This window comes from Anopheles arabiensis, chromosome 3 (assembly GCF_016920715.1).
Source record: "Anopheles arabiensis isolate DONGOLA chromosome 3, AaraD3, whole genome shotgun sequence".
Lineage (NCBI taxonomy): Eukaryota > Metazoa > Arthropoda > Insecta > Diptera > Culicidae > Anopheles > Anopheles arabiensis.
This window is the reverse complement of record NC_053518.1, coordinates 13227895-13246402: the sequence shown is the minus strand read 5'-3', so window position 1 is coordinate 13246402 and position 18508 is coordinate 13227895. Positions and strand designations below refer to the sequence as shown.

At 43.9% G+C, this 18508-nt stretch overlaps 2 protein-coding genes and 1 non-coding gene across 3 annotated transcripts in view; all 3 read left to right on the top strand.

Annotated features, from left to right (window-relative positions):
* The window catches only part of LOC120904808 (neuronal acetylcholine receptor subunit alpha-7-like), a 93829-nt gene that overhangs the window by 23961 nt on the left and 51360 nt on the right, over positions 1-18508 (top strand). The window lies entirely within an intron of this gene.
* Positions 60-1103, top strand: LOC120904810. The gene has a single exon (XM_040315180.1). It carries the CDS (start codon positions 98-100, stop codon positions 1010-1012), a length of 915 nt encoding a protein of 304 aa, XP_040171114.1. The 5' UTR covers positions 60-97; the 3' UTR covers positions 1013-1103.
* On the top strand, positions 1518-1589 carry Trnap-agg. Its single transcript has one exon. It is a non-coding gene; the product is annotated as a tRNA-Pro (tRNA).

Sequence of the window (18508 nt, the reverse complement as noted above, 5' to 3'; positions counted from 1 at the left end):
CTGTACAGCTGATAAAGGCGCTGCCTATTATCAAGACGAGATGAGTCTAGCGTAAACTGCATCGATTCAGTCGCTATAAAATCGTCCGTCGTTAATCATGTGCAAAGGAGTTTTATTTTGCGTAGTGTTGTTGGTGCTCGTAGACAGCTATGCTTCGTTCCGAGTAAAGCGACAGTTCTTTGCACCTTCCGATGAGTGCGTAATATCGCACACCGACATCGATGAGTTGGTGCAGCTGACGAAGGTGATCGAGGGGCGTAAATCTTCCCGCAAGCGCCCTCTCAATCGGAATCCCAGCAGCCCAACACAAACCACCACGGACGAATGTAGCCGGAAGTTGGGCGAGTTTAAGGTCTCGATTCAAGATGTGCTCACTCGCTACAGCTCTATGCAGAAGCCATCCATATCGGCCAACCATTACGAGCTGCTCAAGGCGCAGCAAGAGTCGGAGTTGACCGATCTGATGCGGCGTGTGGACAATCTGGAACGCGAAGTTGAGCAACGCTTTCGGGCTGAGATCGAACGGCTGCGCAACAGCTTGCAGCAGCTCAAACGACGGCTGAACGACAATCTGCGTCTGCTGGAGCAGGAAAGGGAAGCGGGCCGGAAGGCACAGGAGGCACTGTGTGTGGAGTACATTCAGGGGGGCAACATTGAGGAGGCGGCCCGAATCTACCGAGCACTAAATGGAACGTACGATATGGCGCGGCTCACAAACGATACGTATCAGATGGATGCGGATGTGGTGGGTTCGTTGGTAGATTTTTTCGTAGCACTGCAAGAGGATGGGCAACAATTTGGGACGATTGGTGGATATGAAATGCTGTACAAGCTCCTGGAACGCAACAATCAGCTTAATCGGGAACGGAGTAGAATCATTTTTCACTCACTGGTGGGGCTGGAACATTTTTACAGCGATCCGGTAGATATTGGCCGCGTTGAAACTATGCGCGTTAAAATGATAAACAAGCTGCAGTCGTTTGTCAAAGGAAAGGTTGCAGGAAGACGATGAAACAACAATAATATACCTCATTTTACTGCAGTGTTTTTTTTCGATCGTAGATAGTGAAATAATAATAAAATCAATTGAAATATCAAACATACGGGTAATAACTTTTTTTTTTTTTGACAAAAATGTTGAATTTAATATGTGTTTTTTTTTATATCATTTCTACACGAAATTCATTTTGAAATTAAATAGACCCAAATAAGCAAAGAGTATTAATGAAACAACACATACTGGAAAAACAATAAAATGTGTCCACCATTTCACATGTGTTTTGCACACTGTGCACACGCATTCCACAACGCACGGGCGCGCTCTTCTCTTGTGTACGCGCGCGGCCGCACACTCTCTCACGCACCGACGCATTTCGTGCAGTGCTCCGCTCTCTCGAAAAGATGCTGAAGCACACGCGTACATCGAACGGTACACAACTGGTCGAGCAGTGTTCGGTGACACGAATTGAGTACGAGCCAGTGTTTATAATGCGTACACAGCGCCTCCTCTCTCAACGGGCTCGTTGGTCTAGGGGTATGATTTTCGCTTAGGGTGCGAGAGGTCCCGGGTTCAAATCCCGGACGAGCCCACCGCTTGAAGCGATTTCTCTTTTTTACCAAAGCTCATTTCGCTTTTTATGAGCTTCTTCTACGCGGTTTTGAAATTTATTACTTCTAACTTCATTCCTTAATTATGAATAATTATGTCCCACGCTTACCCACAATCTCACCGTGTGTATGTACTCGCTTACCAAAACACTCTTGATACCGAAACAAATTGAAGAGCTTAGCGTCGTACCGTGCGCGCGTGTATGTGGCTTTTCTCGACGGTCGGTAGCAAAACATTCCTAGCCTCACCGTATGCTTACGTCACCCGTCTAAGCTCCGAAAATTTCTACGCATTCTGGCGTTACACGCCCGGTTGAAATCGAATGAGAACCCCGAACTGGCATTGCACACGCTGTGAGGCAGAGGACACACCATGCCATGCCAGGCGGCTTTCCTTTTCCAGTGTGGGCGAGGGAACCGTTGGAACCTTTCTCGCTTTCCACCACCACCACCGCCGCCTGGATGGATCGTGCAGGGCGCAGGGCGCTGTGTGTGCCAGAGCTCAAACGTATTCGACCGACCGAAAAACGCACCTGAGCTGGTTGCTGAAAGGGAAGAGGCGAAAACGCGGAAGACGACGAGCAGCAGCCGGCGCGGCGATGGGGGTGGGTACAACATTAAACGGATTCGTTATTTATTCATGCCACCCCGTGTACCAGTGTAATAATACTCATGTGGTAAGCCGTCCGGTTTTTTGGTTGGGGGATGCTGAGCTTTTGTGCGCTCGTGCTACCATTTACCACCACTCCCCTCTCGGTGTCCGGACACTGGGTGTGGTGTTTATGTGTGTGTGTGTGTGTGAGTTTGGGGCGCGCATGTCATCGAGGTGCAAAAAATCTGGATCCTGGCCCGGGTGAAGCAGCCCACCAGAGTGTGTGTGTGTGTTTGCTTTCGTGCGGCGGTGTTGTGTGAGACATTCACTGAATATGACGGGCTTAAATTATTAATGCCAAGCCGGGATTGGGTTTTTGGTGGCTGGCGGAAGAGCTCCGAGCAGTAGCAGGCAGCGTAAGGCAGCGCGCGATAGTTGCTGTTAGTTGGGTGGAGATATTTGGCAACAGTGAGCTGATGAGGACCGCGCAGCATTGAGGCTCCCGAAACCCGGGAGCACTTTCGCGTGAAGGCGCAATAAATATGAGCCACGTACACCCCGGGCAGCCATTACCGGGGAACTAAATGGCGACGAATGCCGGTCCGGCCTGGGGATCCCTCCTGCTGCCACCACCACCCTCCCCGTCCGAACTGGCAAGAGTCCGGTGTCTGTTTATTTGTGGAAGATTGGCTGCAATTTGCTAAAAATACGCTGCCGGAAATAAGAAGGAACGGTGGATAGGTTGATAAGGATTTGCTGGAACGCTGCCAGCCAGAAACTATGCCAACCCCGAAGCCAAGGGCGGCTTTTAATGCCGGCAGGCTTGGAATGTTGCTCTCTTGGCTGTTGCTCATCATTCTGGTAGAAACACCAGCCCACTGGTCCACAGCGGTGTATCGATACAAAAACGTTGTGTGTGTGTGTGTGGAAGTTTGCTGGCCATTATGCAACAGGGCTCTCAGCAAAGGCTACGGAGCGCAACAAGCTGGCACAATATCTTCCTGTTGCGTTGCTTTCGAGCCCCGACCGACCGACTGAGATAAAGTGGGCATCACCGGGATGGATGACTCTTGACGGTTGGTTGGATGGGTTATTTGAGGGTATAATCGATAGACGGGGTCGACACAGCAGCAAAAGGACAGAAGAGGCGGAACATTGAGATGCGCCTCACACCCTTTGCCACTTTGGCTGCACTCTTTCCTCCAAAGAATAGGGGTAAAAAATAAGAGGACGCGTCCTGGAGTGGATTTATGAGGATCCTCCTCCGGTGGCCCCCTCTTTTTTGAAGACACTGGGCAATTGAGCACCGATTTCGACGACCCCGGCACTGACCCCGGGGTGGAGGAAACCAATCGAATCTAATCGAGAGCCAATGAGCTATTTATAATGGTTCGAAGAGCTGTCCCCAGAGGGACAGACGTGCCCGGGTGCCAGGAGTGATGCTTGCTGCCGTGATTCTTTATCAACCGAAAGACGAACAGGAGCAGCAGTGTGGGGCTGAGAGGTGAAGAGCTGTTTCATGTAGTAATAAAACACTCGCATACCGTACCTGACGTGTTCAAGACAGTCCTGGGGACCTTTTGCTAAGCTTCTGGTGTGGTTGTGTGCGTATGTGTGCAAGAGGTTATTGTTCAGGGTTCAAACGTTATGAAGGAGGCTCTTTACCACAGCATCTCGAGGATAGTCACACAGAACCATTGATTCGAAGCCGAGCCTTTTATGCATGTCACAGTGTGAAAGAGTGTGTCCTTTAGATAACCAAGCTGTTGTCTTTTTTAAAGCCTTTTGCGCATTGTCCCCTTCGCTAGAGTGTGGCTTCTTGAACTGTCAAATCGAAGGTGTTGGCTTTTTGTGCGTTGATTGTACTCTATACGGCAGTAACTCCAACTTTCCCGCACCGAGGTACGGTCGGACGCAACAGATTCGGCAACAGGTTCTCCTTTCAATAGTTTGTCCCCCATTACACTCCGACACTTCCTAATAGTTTCTTTTCAATATCGCTCAGCTGGGCTCGAAGGTGGAAAGCGTTGTTCCTTCCGGGAGTTAACTTTCTGAGCATGCCGGTAATATCGGTGTATGGTTAAACTATTCACCAGCTGTAACACATACATTGCCAACGAGGTACATTGTATGGCAGCGAACAAAACAACTAAAAAAAACCTTGCATTGGGTTTAGCATTGCGGAGTTTTTACTGTAGTTGATATTCCCTTTAGAATTGGACGTTAAATGTACGACGCCTTCTGGCAGGCGCAGTTTACCGGTACCGGTGCTTGTCGTTGACTTGTGCTTTTTTATAATAGTTGTTGAAGCTACTACGACCAGTAAAGGAGATGAATTTTTACAGTGTGCTAGGGATATTAAGGTATTGCTGTCATAAGGCTTAAATAAAGCTTCTAGCAGCATTGTAAGCTATCTGAAGAATAGAATTAAGCGTTAGAAAAATTAATGTTTTCAACCGTCTTCGTTTATTTTGGTTGAAACGTACATATATAACATTTTAAGAATTGTTAGACGCAATGAGGGCTGGTCTGGTGGTACAACCGTTAACTTGTACGACTTAACAACATGCACTTCATGCATGTTCAAGCCCCTAATAGTCCGTGCACCCATACGTTGGACTTGACTGACTATCCTGTTATGGTAACCAATAAGTCACTGACAGCCAAGCCCCGCTAGTGGTATAAAGAGAGGGGGGTAGGTCTTAGATCGACAATGGTCGTTGTCCAAAGAAGAAGAAGAGAAGACTCCACGAGGGTTTACTTGATTTAGCTAAACCACAGTAATAAGACCACAGTTCAAAATGATCACGATGAGTATCATTGACTCACAAACGGTCCAGATATGCGATTTTAATCCAATTTGGGCTTTTATGATGTACCGTATAATTTGATAATCGGGTTGTAGTCGAAACTTTATTATACTTAATTGAAATTTTCCCCGTGGAGAATGCTGAATAAAATCATTATTGAATTTACATTCAAATTTAAAATGGACAAAAATACACTTAATGACAATTTTGTTTTTTTGTATCCACACTCAATGCATTATTGACGTTCGGATGCAGGTTATTTTTTGCAGAGTAATTATGTTATCGTTCATTTAGGCTTCCCAAGCAATCAAATTTGCGTGTGTAAATTTGTCCGATTCAATAATTAAAACTCTTTTCTACTATGGGAATAAAGTATGATGTGCCTAATGCAGTAGCTAAACGCTACCCAAGAGACATTTGTACTAAATGTTTTAACATGATCTGCTAGAATGTTGCTCGAGATCCACCAAAAACTGTGGATTTGTGCGTGATAAACCGTGTAGAAAATTTCGTATGTGAGTGAAGCTGACCTTCTTCTATTGGATGATGATAGCGGCCAATTCATTTTGGTTTCATTTGCTCTAATATTTGGCCCAAATAGGAGGCACATTTCATGCGGCGTTATTTGGTGAAAATTCGGTGGTTTTTTATATAAAAAATGTCTACATGTAATTAGGATTGAAAAAAATATTTCTGAAAGTATTCAGGAAAATTCAAAAAAATAGCCACATCACAGTTAATTTAAAAGGGCTTGTTCTAAAAGTCCCATAAACTGGTGCAGTTTAAGGGAAGATTAAGGTGCCATTTGAATGTAAATATCTCGAATTCCCGGTTATTCGTGCTCGAAAATGTAAATTGGGCAATTTAAAAAAAATAAATTGGGCAAGGAGTTTAATAGTTTTAAAAGCAAAGTAATCTAAAAACCCTTGATAATCTATAATAAGTCCAATTATTCATCTAGCTAAACATTTTGCAAGAAAAAGATAAACTATAGCCTTAATGGGCTCAATGGGGCGGTAAAAGTAATGATGAGGTATGATAGAAGTACCATCAATTGTCATGATTTATTCCACATTTCAAATGATATTTGCTCATCCTCTCTTGTCGCAAGAACTTTTAAAGTGCACTTTGTTCATATAATTTCATTCAATTAGTTTCACTTTACCCATATTACTGTTTTTTATCCTACTCAGTCAGTTCTTATCTTACTTTAAACAAGCAAATTATGTGCTAAAACTGCACCACCGCGGCACTACTTGAAGCATTTAAAAAAAACTGGACCTCATCTGCCACAGCAATGCTTCGAAACTTCGCCCAACCAACAACCCACCAGCACCGTCCTCACCACGACCGGAATCCGGATCCGGGGTGGCAAAGAGCAGGGATCTTAATTAGCCGTAAGACCGGTACCTCGGACGCGCTCGCACCCCGCCACATCCCCTGCCGGGCCGGGACGCACCCGGATATTGTGGCATCCCTATTTTCATTTGCCACTGTTTCGGACGCAGCGCCCGGGGCCGTCCGAGCTCGTCCGAGCTCGTCCACCGGCACCTTGCGGCTAACGAACTGCTTGAAACTAGGTGATGTGTATCTTCCCGCCCGGTGTGCGTTGTTCTCGATGGAAGCGACATCAGGGACGCATCAAGCAGGCGCTCACAAACTCGAGCACAGTTCGCATTCCGTTCCCCTGGAGCTGTTTTATCTTTACTTTGGCATATACCCACCACTGCCTTCCTCGGTCCTCCCGGGTTCGCAGGATGAGCTGAGCCTTCCTTCCCGTGGGTGACATTTGTTTAGATGGGACTAGGAGTTTTCACCTCACCAGAACGGATGCGAGAGCAGTGTGTGTGAGTGTGTGTGTGTGTGTGTTTGAGTGTGCTTTCGTTCATTAGATGGCAAACGCCTCGAGCAGAAACTGAAACCTACATACGGCGAACGCGCCTCGCACGTTGGAGCGTGTTTTATGAAGCATGGGATTTATAATACAGCGCAAGTCTATTATACACGTTTAAAATGCGTCGCATGTCGCAGGCAAGCAGCTGACGTGACACTTCTTGCCCCAGCATTCGCCGCGTGTTTGTCGCAGTTTTGCCACTGTAAACCAAACGCGCGTTAAACTTAACAGCTTCGGCATTCAGTTTTGTCGTCCATTAGTGGTGCTGCTGCCCCGGTGGCATCAGCCCCGCCGAATCGAACGTGCGCGGGGTGAGGGAAAACGGACCGTAAGATTTATGCCAAACCGAAGCCAATATGGGCGGAAGCAGCAAATTTATGGAACAATTACCACACCAAGTGCCACATTTATCTGATCCACCGGAGCAAATATGGCAGCCTTTGTCCGGCCACTTGCCTGGTGGGTGGGGCTGCTCTCACCTGCGCTTTCCCACTGCGCCCAAAGCTGTGAACTGTGCTTGTGTACGTGTACGTGTGTGTTTTGCGTAGCACCAAACAGTGGCGCACGTTTTCCGCTGGGGCACTATCGGGGCGCGTGTGTTCCGGCACCCGTTTGCCCATTGTGTCCGTGGCGCACTAAGTGTACTCATTAAAATAATTAAAACATAAACAAACCGAGCACCGTTCCCCCGCCTCTGGATAGTACGGCAGTGGTGAAGAGTGCGGTGGCCAGTGGAGGAGGGGGGTGGATGCACCGAGTGGGACACTTTTTGGTTTGCCAACCAATTTGCGCTGGCCGCAAGCGTTTTAGTTTTGCAGCCACTGCGGGGTGGTTGCGTTTTTTCAGTGCAATTTCACTTACTAGATTTTGAGGACCGGAGGTTTATTTACGAGAGGGGTATACGGGTGTGGGGGCAATGAAACTGATGCTAATAGAAAAAACTCTTACCAATTTTCTTTTTTTATTGCGTACAATTTTTGGTACTTTTAACCATTTTATATATCATTTTAATTAATATTCACACACACAAAAATAAGGAACCTAACATCTAATTTAAAACATTTAAAAAAAATTGATAAATTCTAAAAGCTGTAAAAATTGTGAAGCAGACAGTATTACTGTGGTTAGGGAAACTTTATTATAAATAAAGAAATAAAACATTGTATTCATAACATATCTAAAATAACATGCATTTGAACAACTAATTAATGCATTGGATGCATAGTTTGGTTCAGTTTCCGTTTATTTTTTTGTAGTATCGTACTGCTTCAAATTACGTACACTTAAGACATTTTTGGCATTTAATGTTTTCTGACTAATTCCATTTTAATCGACCAAACCTCTGTATTATTTACTTTGCTAAAGCAAACCTTTTACATTTGAGAAAAAAATAAAGGTTTCCAATAATTTTACTCGAAACATTGCAAAGCATCATAAAACTCCAAGGATATTTTAATTCTCCTTCCGGACAGTTTCGAGCTCATGTTTCAAATTACGGACGATTTGATTCATATATCGGACAGCCTCAAAATTCCTTTTATAATCTTCAAATTTACACACGCACATTACACGTTTTTAGTTTTAAACTTGTTTAAGGTCTGGACTCTTGATTCTGGATGTCGGTGTCTTCCTAAACCGGCAGAACGAGGCTACATAGAAAATATGTTTATGCAATTAATCACAATTTACTTCTGTTAATCACAAGATTCTGTGATATAAAATCTTGCTTCTAATTCCGGACAAAATTGATTACGTGGTTTAATGAAATTCAGAGCACAATATGATAAAGCACTCCGATGTATTTCAATGCATGTTAGTTTTAACAGTCAGTCTTACAAGCGTCTTCAGACCGTTTAAAAGGTTTAACAACTTTAAAAACTGTTAAGCATCTTCAAAAGACATTTTAAAGCGATTTGGCTTAATACACTCACAAGAAAGCATTCGTTAGACATGTTTAAGTTTAAAAGGAGTAGGAAATGTTTCTTGGGAATGCAACCACATATTAAATTGGTGCTTTCATTAAACCATTGATTTAACTGGTTTGTTGAAAATACTAATCTTATTGTGATATGGCAGTTGTGTTTTATCAAACTATTAAATTCATTCCTTATTGTGACCAAATTGCTCTGTCGTTTGTTTCCTGTTCTTGTTTTCGAGGCCAGTAAACCAAATATTACTATTTCTACTATTCTACACCATTTATAAATTATTGAGCTATTAAGAGCTGACGTCAAGATGATGCTAATATTTTTAAAATCAATGGAACGATTTCACACGGACAACAACAAGGTTCATCATAGTTCTGGGTCAACTGATCTGGGTAGGATTTTAGCCACAAACCACCTTTGAGCACTTTTGAGGGTGACATTTTTGTGGATATGTCGAGTGTCCGCAAAGATGGGAACAAATTAATATAAATGTGAACAGGTCAACCACTAGAAACCGGTAATTACAGGGTTTCCTACGATTTATTGGTTGGAATCCATCAATTTTTCGTGGATTCCCATATTTTTTTTATGCGTTCCCACGATTTTTTGGTCGTTTCCCAGAATTTTTTGGTCCAATTGTATTGATATCCAATCGGAAAATACCAATAAATTATGGGAACGAACCAAAACTCTATGGGATACGACCAAAAAATAGTTGGAACGCACCAAAAAATCATGGGAACTGACCAATAAATCGTGGGAAACCCTGTATTAAGAACTAATTTCAGAAATACGCATTACGGGTCTATTGAACCCATTACGGTGAAGACGCACGAATTCAATGCACTTGCAGCTCATAAATACATTACACTACATAAATATTGGATGAAACACGCCTGATGCAGTCAGCCATTGTGATTTATAAACTAAACAATTCAGCTGTTTTTTCACGATCAACTCTAAAATATTTGACTATCCCTTTGTGGTCCAACCCATGGTCAGCATTTCATATACTGTGCCATTTTTTCAAACATCTTCTAGCAAATGTCTCCCTTCGAAGGCCATTTGCCGCAAAGCGCACCAAAAACCCTTGCGACAAATAATTGTCACTTTTCCCATGATCTCTGTTTGAAGCTGCTGCTAAAGCCTGAAACTTTTCTGTCAACAATCGCGTGTCGTGCTATTATTTTAAACCCAAAAGCGGACGGTGGCGTACTGTGGCACTGCTAAAGGTAGGTGGTAGAGAAAGCTAAAGCTCTTCTCTTTTCAACAAACTAGAAACAAATCACCAAGGACGAAAGTTTGCTGCATTCAAAGCCACAAACACGGGCGCGCACACACACACAGAGAAACAGCAACAACAGCTTACACAATCCTATCAAACTAATGAAAGCTTTGCCGTCCGTGATAAAAAGTGGGACACGTGGGAAGAAAAGCAAACCGTACACACTAAAACGCAACAAAACGAATCATAAAAGTATGCGCACCAGCAGCAGCATCATCGGTGGCAGTAGCAGTTGGAAAGTCTTTACGATATGTGTGAGCGCGATATGTTGGAGTTTTGTGTGCCCGTTTCGCAACCGCCGCCCCCGCGCCACCATTCATCCAATGGTTGAGCGTCCTTCGGTGCAAGGTTTTCTTTGAGCTACATTTTTCCCATCCCAGGACAATGCTCTATGTCTCTCTTTTTCTCGTAAAGCGTTCCGCTGGTAGGCTCCGAGCGAAAGGTGCACCATGCATGGCCGCTGTTTGTGGGATGGAAATTCAGCATGGCTCACTTCTCTGGGGTGAGGATGGCAGTGAAAGCTGCGTCCCACGAGCTGCAATAAACCGTGTATTGTGGGAAAAGCGGAGCAAAAAAAACAACAAACAGGTGGAAAAAAAGAGAACGCAAAAGAGAAGGATAGCGAATTTCTTTGTCTTCCGGCCACAGCTGGTTTGCCGGGTTGCCAGTGGGGCAGGTGCACTGGCGGTAGCATCCGTTTTGCATGTGAACAGCAGTGGGTGGGGGAGGAGAAAAATAAAGCAACTTGAGCCATGCACTTGGCCAGTGTGCATATGGAACGTTTGCTTCTATCCGCTCCAAGCCTTTCTCTTGCTTTGCGCTCCAACACCTTGGTAATGCTCATAAATTGGCACAAATTTAATCAACGCGATAGCAACGGTGGATAGCACGCAGCCAGTGTAGTCTTGGGCTAGAATTAAGAGATTGCCAGATACGTCTCCCCGTTTGCCCTGCTGTAGCGGGGACAGTTGCTTTTGTGCTCAAGTGTGTGCACGTTCCTGGAATTCCCCCAGTTATTTGCTTGATGTCATGTCATTCTCGTTTGAAGTTGTCTGAAGTCACCGGGCAGGATCTCAATTGACAGCAAAAAGATTCTCCCCCCCCAACGCACACATACACTCACTCATTGGTCAGAGTGCGATTTCATCATCGACATAAAATCGTCCCTTGCTGGTGAGTTTGTTGTCCTCGGCCTCGGTTTCCCATTCAATTAATTGCATTACACGCTCTATTTATTCATTTGCTACATCATAATTAATACGCCTCGGTGCGTAGGTTTGTGTGGTGATTGCGTATTAGAAAGGGAGATAGAGCAGCAAGAAAGGCCACTAGCTAGTGGGCAGTAGAATGAGTAACGACGACAGCGAACTTCATTCACTTTCCATCCCGTGCATGACATAATCGACGGGAACTCACTCGATCCTTCCATTCATCGAGCAGTGGCCGAACTAATCGCGTAAAAATGATAATCGATCCACTTTGGAGCCAGCAGGAGGATGGATGGGGAATTGTGTGTGCCCAGTGGGAACGATCTTCGGCTATGCGGAAGTCCCTCCCCGATGGGAGAGTACACTATAATTAAAGAGCTATTATTAAGCTAAACTCGAAAGGGCGTCATTACTTTTTTGGTTTAATTCGAATCAAATTGCTCTATTTTTTTATTGTTAAAAATGGATTCACTTAACTTAAGTTTACAGTAAAATATCTGTATGGAGGCATTATAAGTAGTTTTCCTTTCGACCTGTGCTAGTACAAGTTTGAATTGTAGTAAAAAATTATAATTCAGATAGTTGGAAAATTAAATATCCTTTCTAATAGTGTGCGAAAAGCCATATTCTGATAAAAATTTATTGAAATATAGCACAAAAACCCAAAATTTTACGATCAAATTCACTGGGTCTGTAACGCAGGCTTTACAAAGATAGGTTGTGCGGAACTTTGCATGTTGATAAGGTACAGCATAAAACACTAGGAAGAGTTTTTTTTTAAATTCTATGTTGTATTACGGAATTAATTTGAATGCTTTTGAACAAAACAATAAATACAGTAATAAATATTGATTTAATAGTGGTGCTTCTGCAAACGAAATTTAATCATACAACAGCTAATCTGAAAGACCACGCCATGAATTGGTGCTAGGTTGAAAATTGTAGGTCTTCAATCATGCTTAAAAAGTATGGTGCAAATTATAAACAAATTGGCTGAACTCTTCATTAAAAACTGCATGAAATCGTAAAATTCAAGGCTGGAAATAAGCCTACTACAGGAAAAGATGATTAATAGGGAAAGCATTACCTATTGCAAATACAGTGGAGAAAGTAATCTGAATGTAACATTCCATCAATAATGAGTTTAGAAATTCGTTTACAGTCAACTCTCTCTTATTTGAGAGGCGATGGGACTGTCGAATTAGAGGGTTTTTCAAATTACAGATGTTGAAAGTGAATGAAAGGTCCATACTAACAAGAAAGAAACAGAACATTTAGTATGCAGCCTTAACTGTTGCTATACGAATCTGCGAACAGGATTGCCAATTTGAGTATACATCATTCAACAACCATGGCAACACCATACACAAATAAGAGGGATACAGATTTCAGAGGTTTTCCTTAGAAATTATAGGGACAAAAATGTACCGGAAATAAAGGTATTGTATATTTAACGTTCAAACAAGAGAGGTTTTTCAAATTGGAGAGGTGTGAAATAAGAGAGGGTTCACTGTATTTCTATTGTTTTCCTAAAAAAAACACATAGCTTCAACCATCATACTCGAAGAATCATCCCAAAAAGCCAGCTCGTACTTTATAAATGATTGGGGGCTGTTTAACGAATAATCATTTCGATGTCCTACTTTGTGGGTGATTAAGAGATGAAGCGGTACTTGGTGGAACCATAAAGCTTTTAAACAAACATACGGTACTCTTTGGTACACTCTGCGACTGATTAGTGTATGGTTCGCGATGAAACTCGATAATTTTTTAAGAAGGTATACCGAACTTGGCGGAACTTCAAAGCTTTTTAATGCATGTCATCGGTACAAGGTGGCTCTTGTCAAAGTGTTAAAGACTTTTGTAAATTGAACAAGGAAGATTGAATGAAGTGATTATGTTTTTTTAAGTTAAATATTTGAATTTATGTGAAATTCAAGAACATTTAGAGTTTTAAAATATACATCCACCTAATTAAATAAAACGAATCGTGTTAACACAATTGTTTAAGGCATTAATGACGCCTTGCTTGAAAATAAAACACAAAGACAAATAATCCCTAGCACCGTGTTATAAGGAAGCTGCTTAAGCACTATTTAAAAGAGCTACCTGTAACTTTAATGCTGTTTTACTACTGCAAAAGGCGAATTCAAGCAGCGATCTTTAGTGTGCCAAAGTTGGCTGCATAAAAAAAATTGGCTATTTAGGATATTATGTTTCTTAATGTTGAATTGATTGGATTTGTTGAGTAAGTTGTTCCACGCAAGGATATTCGAGAGGATTAAGATTTATTTAATTTCAATTAAGAACGGCCATGTTGAAGTTACAACTTCAGAGCCTTAGTTTTACATACAATATGTAAACAATCCTTAGAATGAATGTACTGAAAGACTCCCTGTTGTTCCACAAATTGTGTTTCGAACCGCCCATCATAAGACACGCCAGATTCCAAACAGATCCTTCAAAAGGGATTCGAGCAATTACGTTCCGCCTATTTGCAAGCAAGCATAGTTTACGATGGAAATTAAATAACTCGGAAATAGTTGTACATCCTCTCGATATCTCGACTGGAACGGGAAACCAGGCTACGCCAATGTGCGGGCCCTCAGGCTACAATATCGGCACCGGAAGCACTCGCCCGGCTCGCCCTCAGCAGCTGTTGATTTATTGTATCTTATATGATTAATGCTGCCCGTTTTCAGCGAACAACTTCCGCCACAACCACCTAACCCCACGTACAGCATCGGCCTAACACTGATTGAAGTCTGCAATCGGCAGCAGCAGCAGCAGCAGCATCAAGCAAAACCGATAAATGTGAAACATTCAATTAGATTTCATGCCGATTTATTTTGCCCTCACCGCAAATGAGGCAACCGTTTACCTTCATACACACGCACACACTCATACATGCACACACGTGTGTATAGACACGTGAGTTGCTCTTCCCGGGAAACCGATAGACGCTTCTTATGCTTTACCGCCTGGGAAGGGATCGGCTGGTTTTTGCGGAAAGATGCCTACGCACTAAGGCTTCCGAAAAAGGTCGATTTACGGTCGAGTGGAGTGGGTTGAGGTATAAGCGGAGGGTGATATATTCCTGGGAGCTGGGTGGACGAACACTCCCAGTCCAGTTCCAGCTCGCTTCATCGATCGGGTATTGCATAACGTACCCGGGGGAAGGTTTTTGCTACAACAACAACAACAGCCAACACACGAGCAATATAGCTCGTCGGAACGATACATCCGACCGGGTTTTGGTAGATTGCCCTCACCGAGGGTGTCCTCCGGGAGGATGTGCGTGTGTGTGTGTGTGTGCTAAAGCTTGTGGGCGTTTGTGTGCACTTTAGAGTTGTATTAAAATGAATGACTGTCATCAATCATTTGGCGATGCTTGGCAGCGCATTCAACCGTGACCGGAATGCTTATGGTGGTGACGTGACGCGAGCTTTTTTTTTGTTTGTCGGTCTCTCGCCTTGCTGTTTGCCCCGTGCTGCCGAGATTCCATAAAACTAAGCTCCCACAGTGTCGTCAGTCGGTCGACACTATCTGTGGAGTTGATCCCTTCCTCTCGTTGATTTTCAGATCGGCAAAGGGATGGGAAGGCGAGATGGGAGAGAACGAAATGTTTATGAATAGTGTGGTAGCAATTGATGACGCGAATATTTTCCCATCCGCCCAACGCTATGCTTTGACCTTTTTTTGGGGTAAATGATCTTTGAAGCAACGCACGTACTTTTTTGATGTGTACAAAACATGTGATAAGAAAAATAAAAGAACCTTTCTTCGGTCAAAAAAAGAGACAACACAGTGTCAACTATGCGCACATGGGCACCGGAATTCAGTCATTAATCCTCCGGCGAAGGACTTCCGGTTTGAAATCCGGTTCTAGAGCCGCCGCCCTCGGGGCATCGCATCGTGCGTAGAATGTTCGTCCCGTATCAACCAGACGGCATGCAGCAAGGACACGAGAGGATTAGATTAGGTGTTACGCGTCTTTAAGGATAAGGGACCAATGGCTGGACCCGCATTCGTACCGCTTCGATCGAACTGCACGGTCAAGACGACAGTCCCTCTGTGTATCTGTGGGGAATCATTTAATTTCCATCCGACGTTGGGTGGTGAAATTGGAGCTCCTACTCGTTGAGGATGTTTTCGGCTTTTTGTCCCCCGTTTTTGCTGTGCCGCCTGTGTCGCCTGTCGTGTGAACGTTAAGGAGCCTTGGGAGAAATATTCAATTCAGGTCGCTTACACGAACCCGACAGCTTTTAAAGCTTCTTGTTGTACCGCGCTCCTCCTCGCAATGGGTGGGTCATGGCACACACACACATACACACATGGCACATGGATACCACTCCGTTTTATCGATTGGAACTCGCGTATGCAGAACAGTGGTGGGATAAAGTTTTTTGTTGCTCCCCTTTTTTTTTGTTCACTGGTCCCAATGGTCTGGTTAAACTTTGTCTTTCCGCTAGTGAGTTGGAAAGCTGGGGTTTTGTTTCATTTCTTCCGCTTTTCTATGTATGGTGCTGTAACATTGTCGTCCATGTATGGCCCCTCGGTTACAGCTCTGCCCCTCCACGGCAAGTTCCCGTCCACCGGCACCCTACTGGAAACTGTACAGGTATAAACAGGATTCCCCGTTGGGTTTTAAGGGATTGCTGTTTCGGAAAGCCTTTTGCGCTAACCTGGGCAAAGTTATCGGGAATGCAAACGATGGTACCGACGGAATTGGGGAGAGCATGTGCAGGTGTGCTAGTGGGAAGCCCCGGGAAAGGGAAGGAAGCAAACTTTGCCAATCAGTACCAGGCCACCGGGCGGTATGGTTATCATTGAAAATTACCTTAAGGCAGAGCTGGTTTGTAGCTTTACGGTGCAGTAAAGGGGGCAGCAGAAGATGATGTTGCTGCTGTGCTGTCTTTATTTGTTATCATTTTTATCCATTTTTATTGAACCAATACAGTAGTGAAGTTGTTAATATGAAGGAGATAACAGTCCAATTGTCTTGTGTTTAATTTCTGACTGGAATATTGAGCTGTTTTAGTCAGAATCATCAAAGTGATCCTTATTATTGCAGGGACAAATTAGTATGTATCTTTTAAAGATTACAAAGCAATAATTAAACACAACATTCACAAACTGTAATTGTGTTGCTATTATTTAAAAACGATTTAAAGTGTCTCCTTTCAGCATAATAGGGTATCATGCGAGACTTGTAACACAAAATGTCTCTTAACTACACAAAGTAATAACTTCCCCCAAAACCCTTTAGCCGTGTGTGTGCCGGTTTAGTGGCAAAACCCATGCAAAAGAACGCAAGAAGAGGAATTACTGTTGAGAACAATTTTTAGCCGCTTTCTGACAGGATCCCCCCCCAACGCCTCAACCCTTCCTGCACTGGGCCGCATCGCATCGCAAGGGTGAAAGTTAAAATGGAGTTGGACGGAGTTTATGTTTGCAGAAAGGAACAGACGGCACATAAAAAATCACAAACTTGCACACACACAGAGACACACGTACCTCTCGGTTTGCTGAGAACCGATGAAAGTGGCACAGAGCAGTCACACACACACACACACACACACACACACACACACACAACAAGATGAGTCTGCAAGCTTCCAGAAGCTTGATACGACACCGGTTGGAAGGGGTTGGAAGGCTCCGGTACTGGTACTGGTACTGCTTGTTGAGCCGTGATTCCTGAGCCCCGAGACGAGTTGTATTTAATAATGCACATGTTCAGCTACCGTACTTACCTGAAGCACGGTACGGTGGTAGCAGGCCAACCTTTTCCATTATCTACGATGGCCCCTCCGTGTTTACCTTGCCCAAGGAGCGGTAGACGGAGTCAGAGCGAGACCGAGAGAGCGAGAGCTGCTGTGACAAGGTGGAACCACCACCACGGCCACCACGGGGGCCGGCGAAACAGCAACCGACAGCGAGTTTCATTACAAGCAGAAACACAGCCAGCCATCATCAGGACTCCCCTCCCAAAAACCGGAAAAAAGCCCGGGGACCGATGTTTGATTGCAGAAATGGAAAGCCCCGCTGGTGCGCAGGGTGTGACTCTTTGCTTCAGACAGCACCTTTACGTGTTTTCCACCTTATCAACCTTCCTGCTTCTCGAAGAGAGTGGGAAGTGTTTCGTTTTTTTGTGTGTGTAATATTTATCCCAGGGAATGGGCGTTATTTGACATGGAAACAAATAAAAACAAACCGAACGCAAGTCGCCCGAAGGGATGCGGGCGGGAGCACGGATGACACGGGGCATCCCTAGCCTAGCTCCTGCTGATGGCGATGATGATGATGCAGTGGCGCTCGTGCCTTGTGTGCTCGGCTGCAGAAATGAAGAATTTTTCACGGGTACCACATGCACCAGACAATCCTCCGCCAGGGCCGAAGGACTCGTGGGCAACACACACACAGAGACACACCACTTGAAGCGAGGTGGAGCAAATGAGCACACGGCGCACTGGCACGCAAACACGGAAAACAAATTAGTGGTTTGACATTGTCACTTTGTAAGCATCATTTCATTGTTTGCAGGAGTGAACAAGTCAAACTCGCTGTTGTAGCGGGAGGGAGGGGTGGAAAGTATTTTGCCGGTGTTTGTATCTTACAAATGGATTGTTGAAGTTTAAAACATGAATCGCTTAGTTGGCTTGCTTTCTAGACGAGTGTTTCGAATGGTTTAAACGAATTTAACGCTGTTGATGAAGCTTGTTTGCAAAATACATGATAGGAATAGACGGTGATACTGGCTTGGATAGGCCACGTTGTTGGTTTGTACAATTGGTTGGCTTGTTAATTAATATGACAACAATGTTGAACAAAATTGAACTAAAATTACGTTTATAGAGACTGCTTCATCATTATACTCTTAGGAATGGAACACAACATCATTCGATGCCTATTAACATGTTATGAATTCGCATCACACTTATTTTATCTCTGCAGTCGAGTAATCTCAACGTCGAGATAATGCATTTTTGTATGGACAAGCCTTTTTTGAATTTTTACAGTGTTCCCCGTGCTTTTTTTTGTTGCTTTACGTAAAATTTTGGATTTATTGATCGTTTTTAACATATTTTTAAATCGTTATATATAAATAATCAACCAGCACTGTAAAAAACCTTAGAAAACTACAATGACAAACAACGGGGAACTCTGTATCCTTGAGTTC

Coding starts and splice junctions, on each gene's coding strand:
- LOC120904810 (XM_040315180.1), top strand. CDS start 98: ATGTGCAAAGGAGTTTTATTTTGCGTAGTGTTGTTGGTGCTCGTAGAC.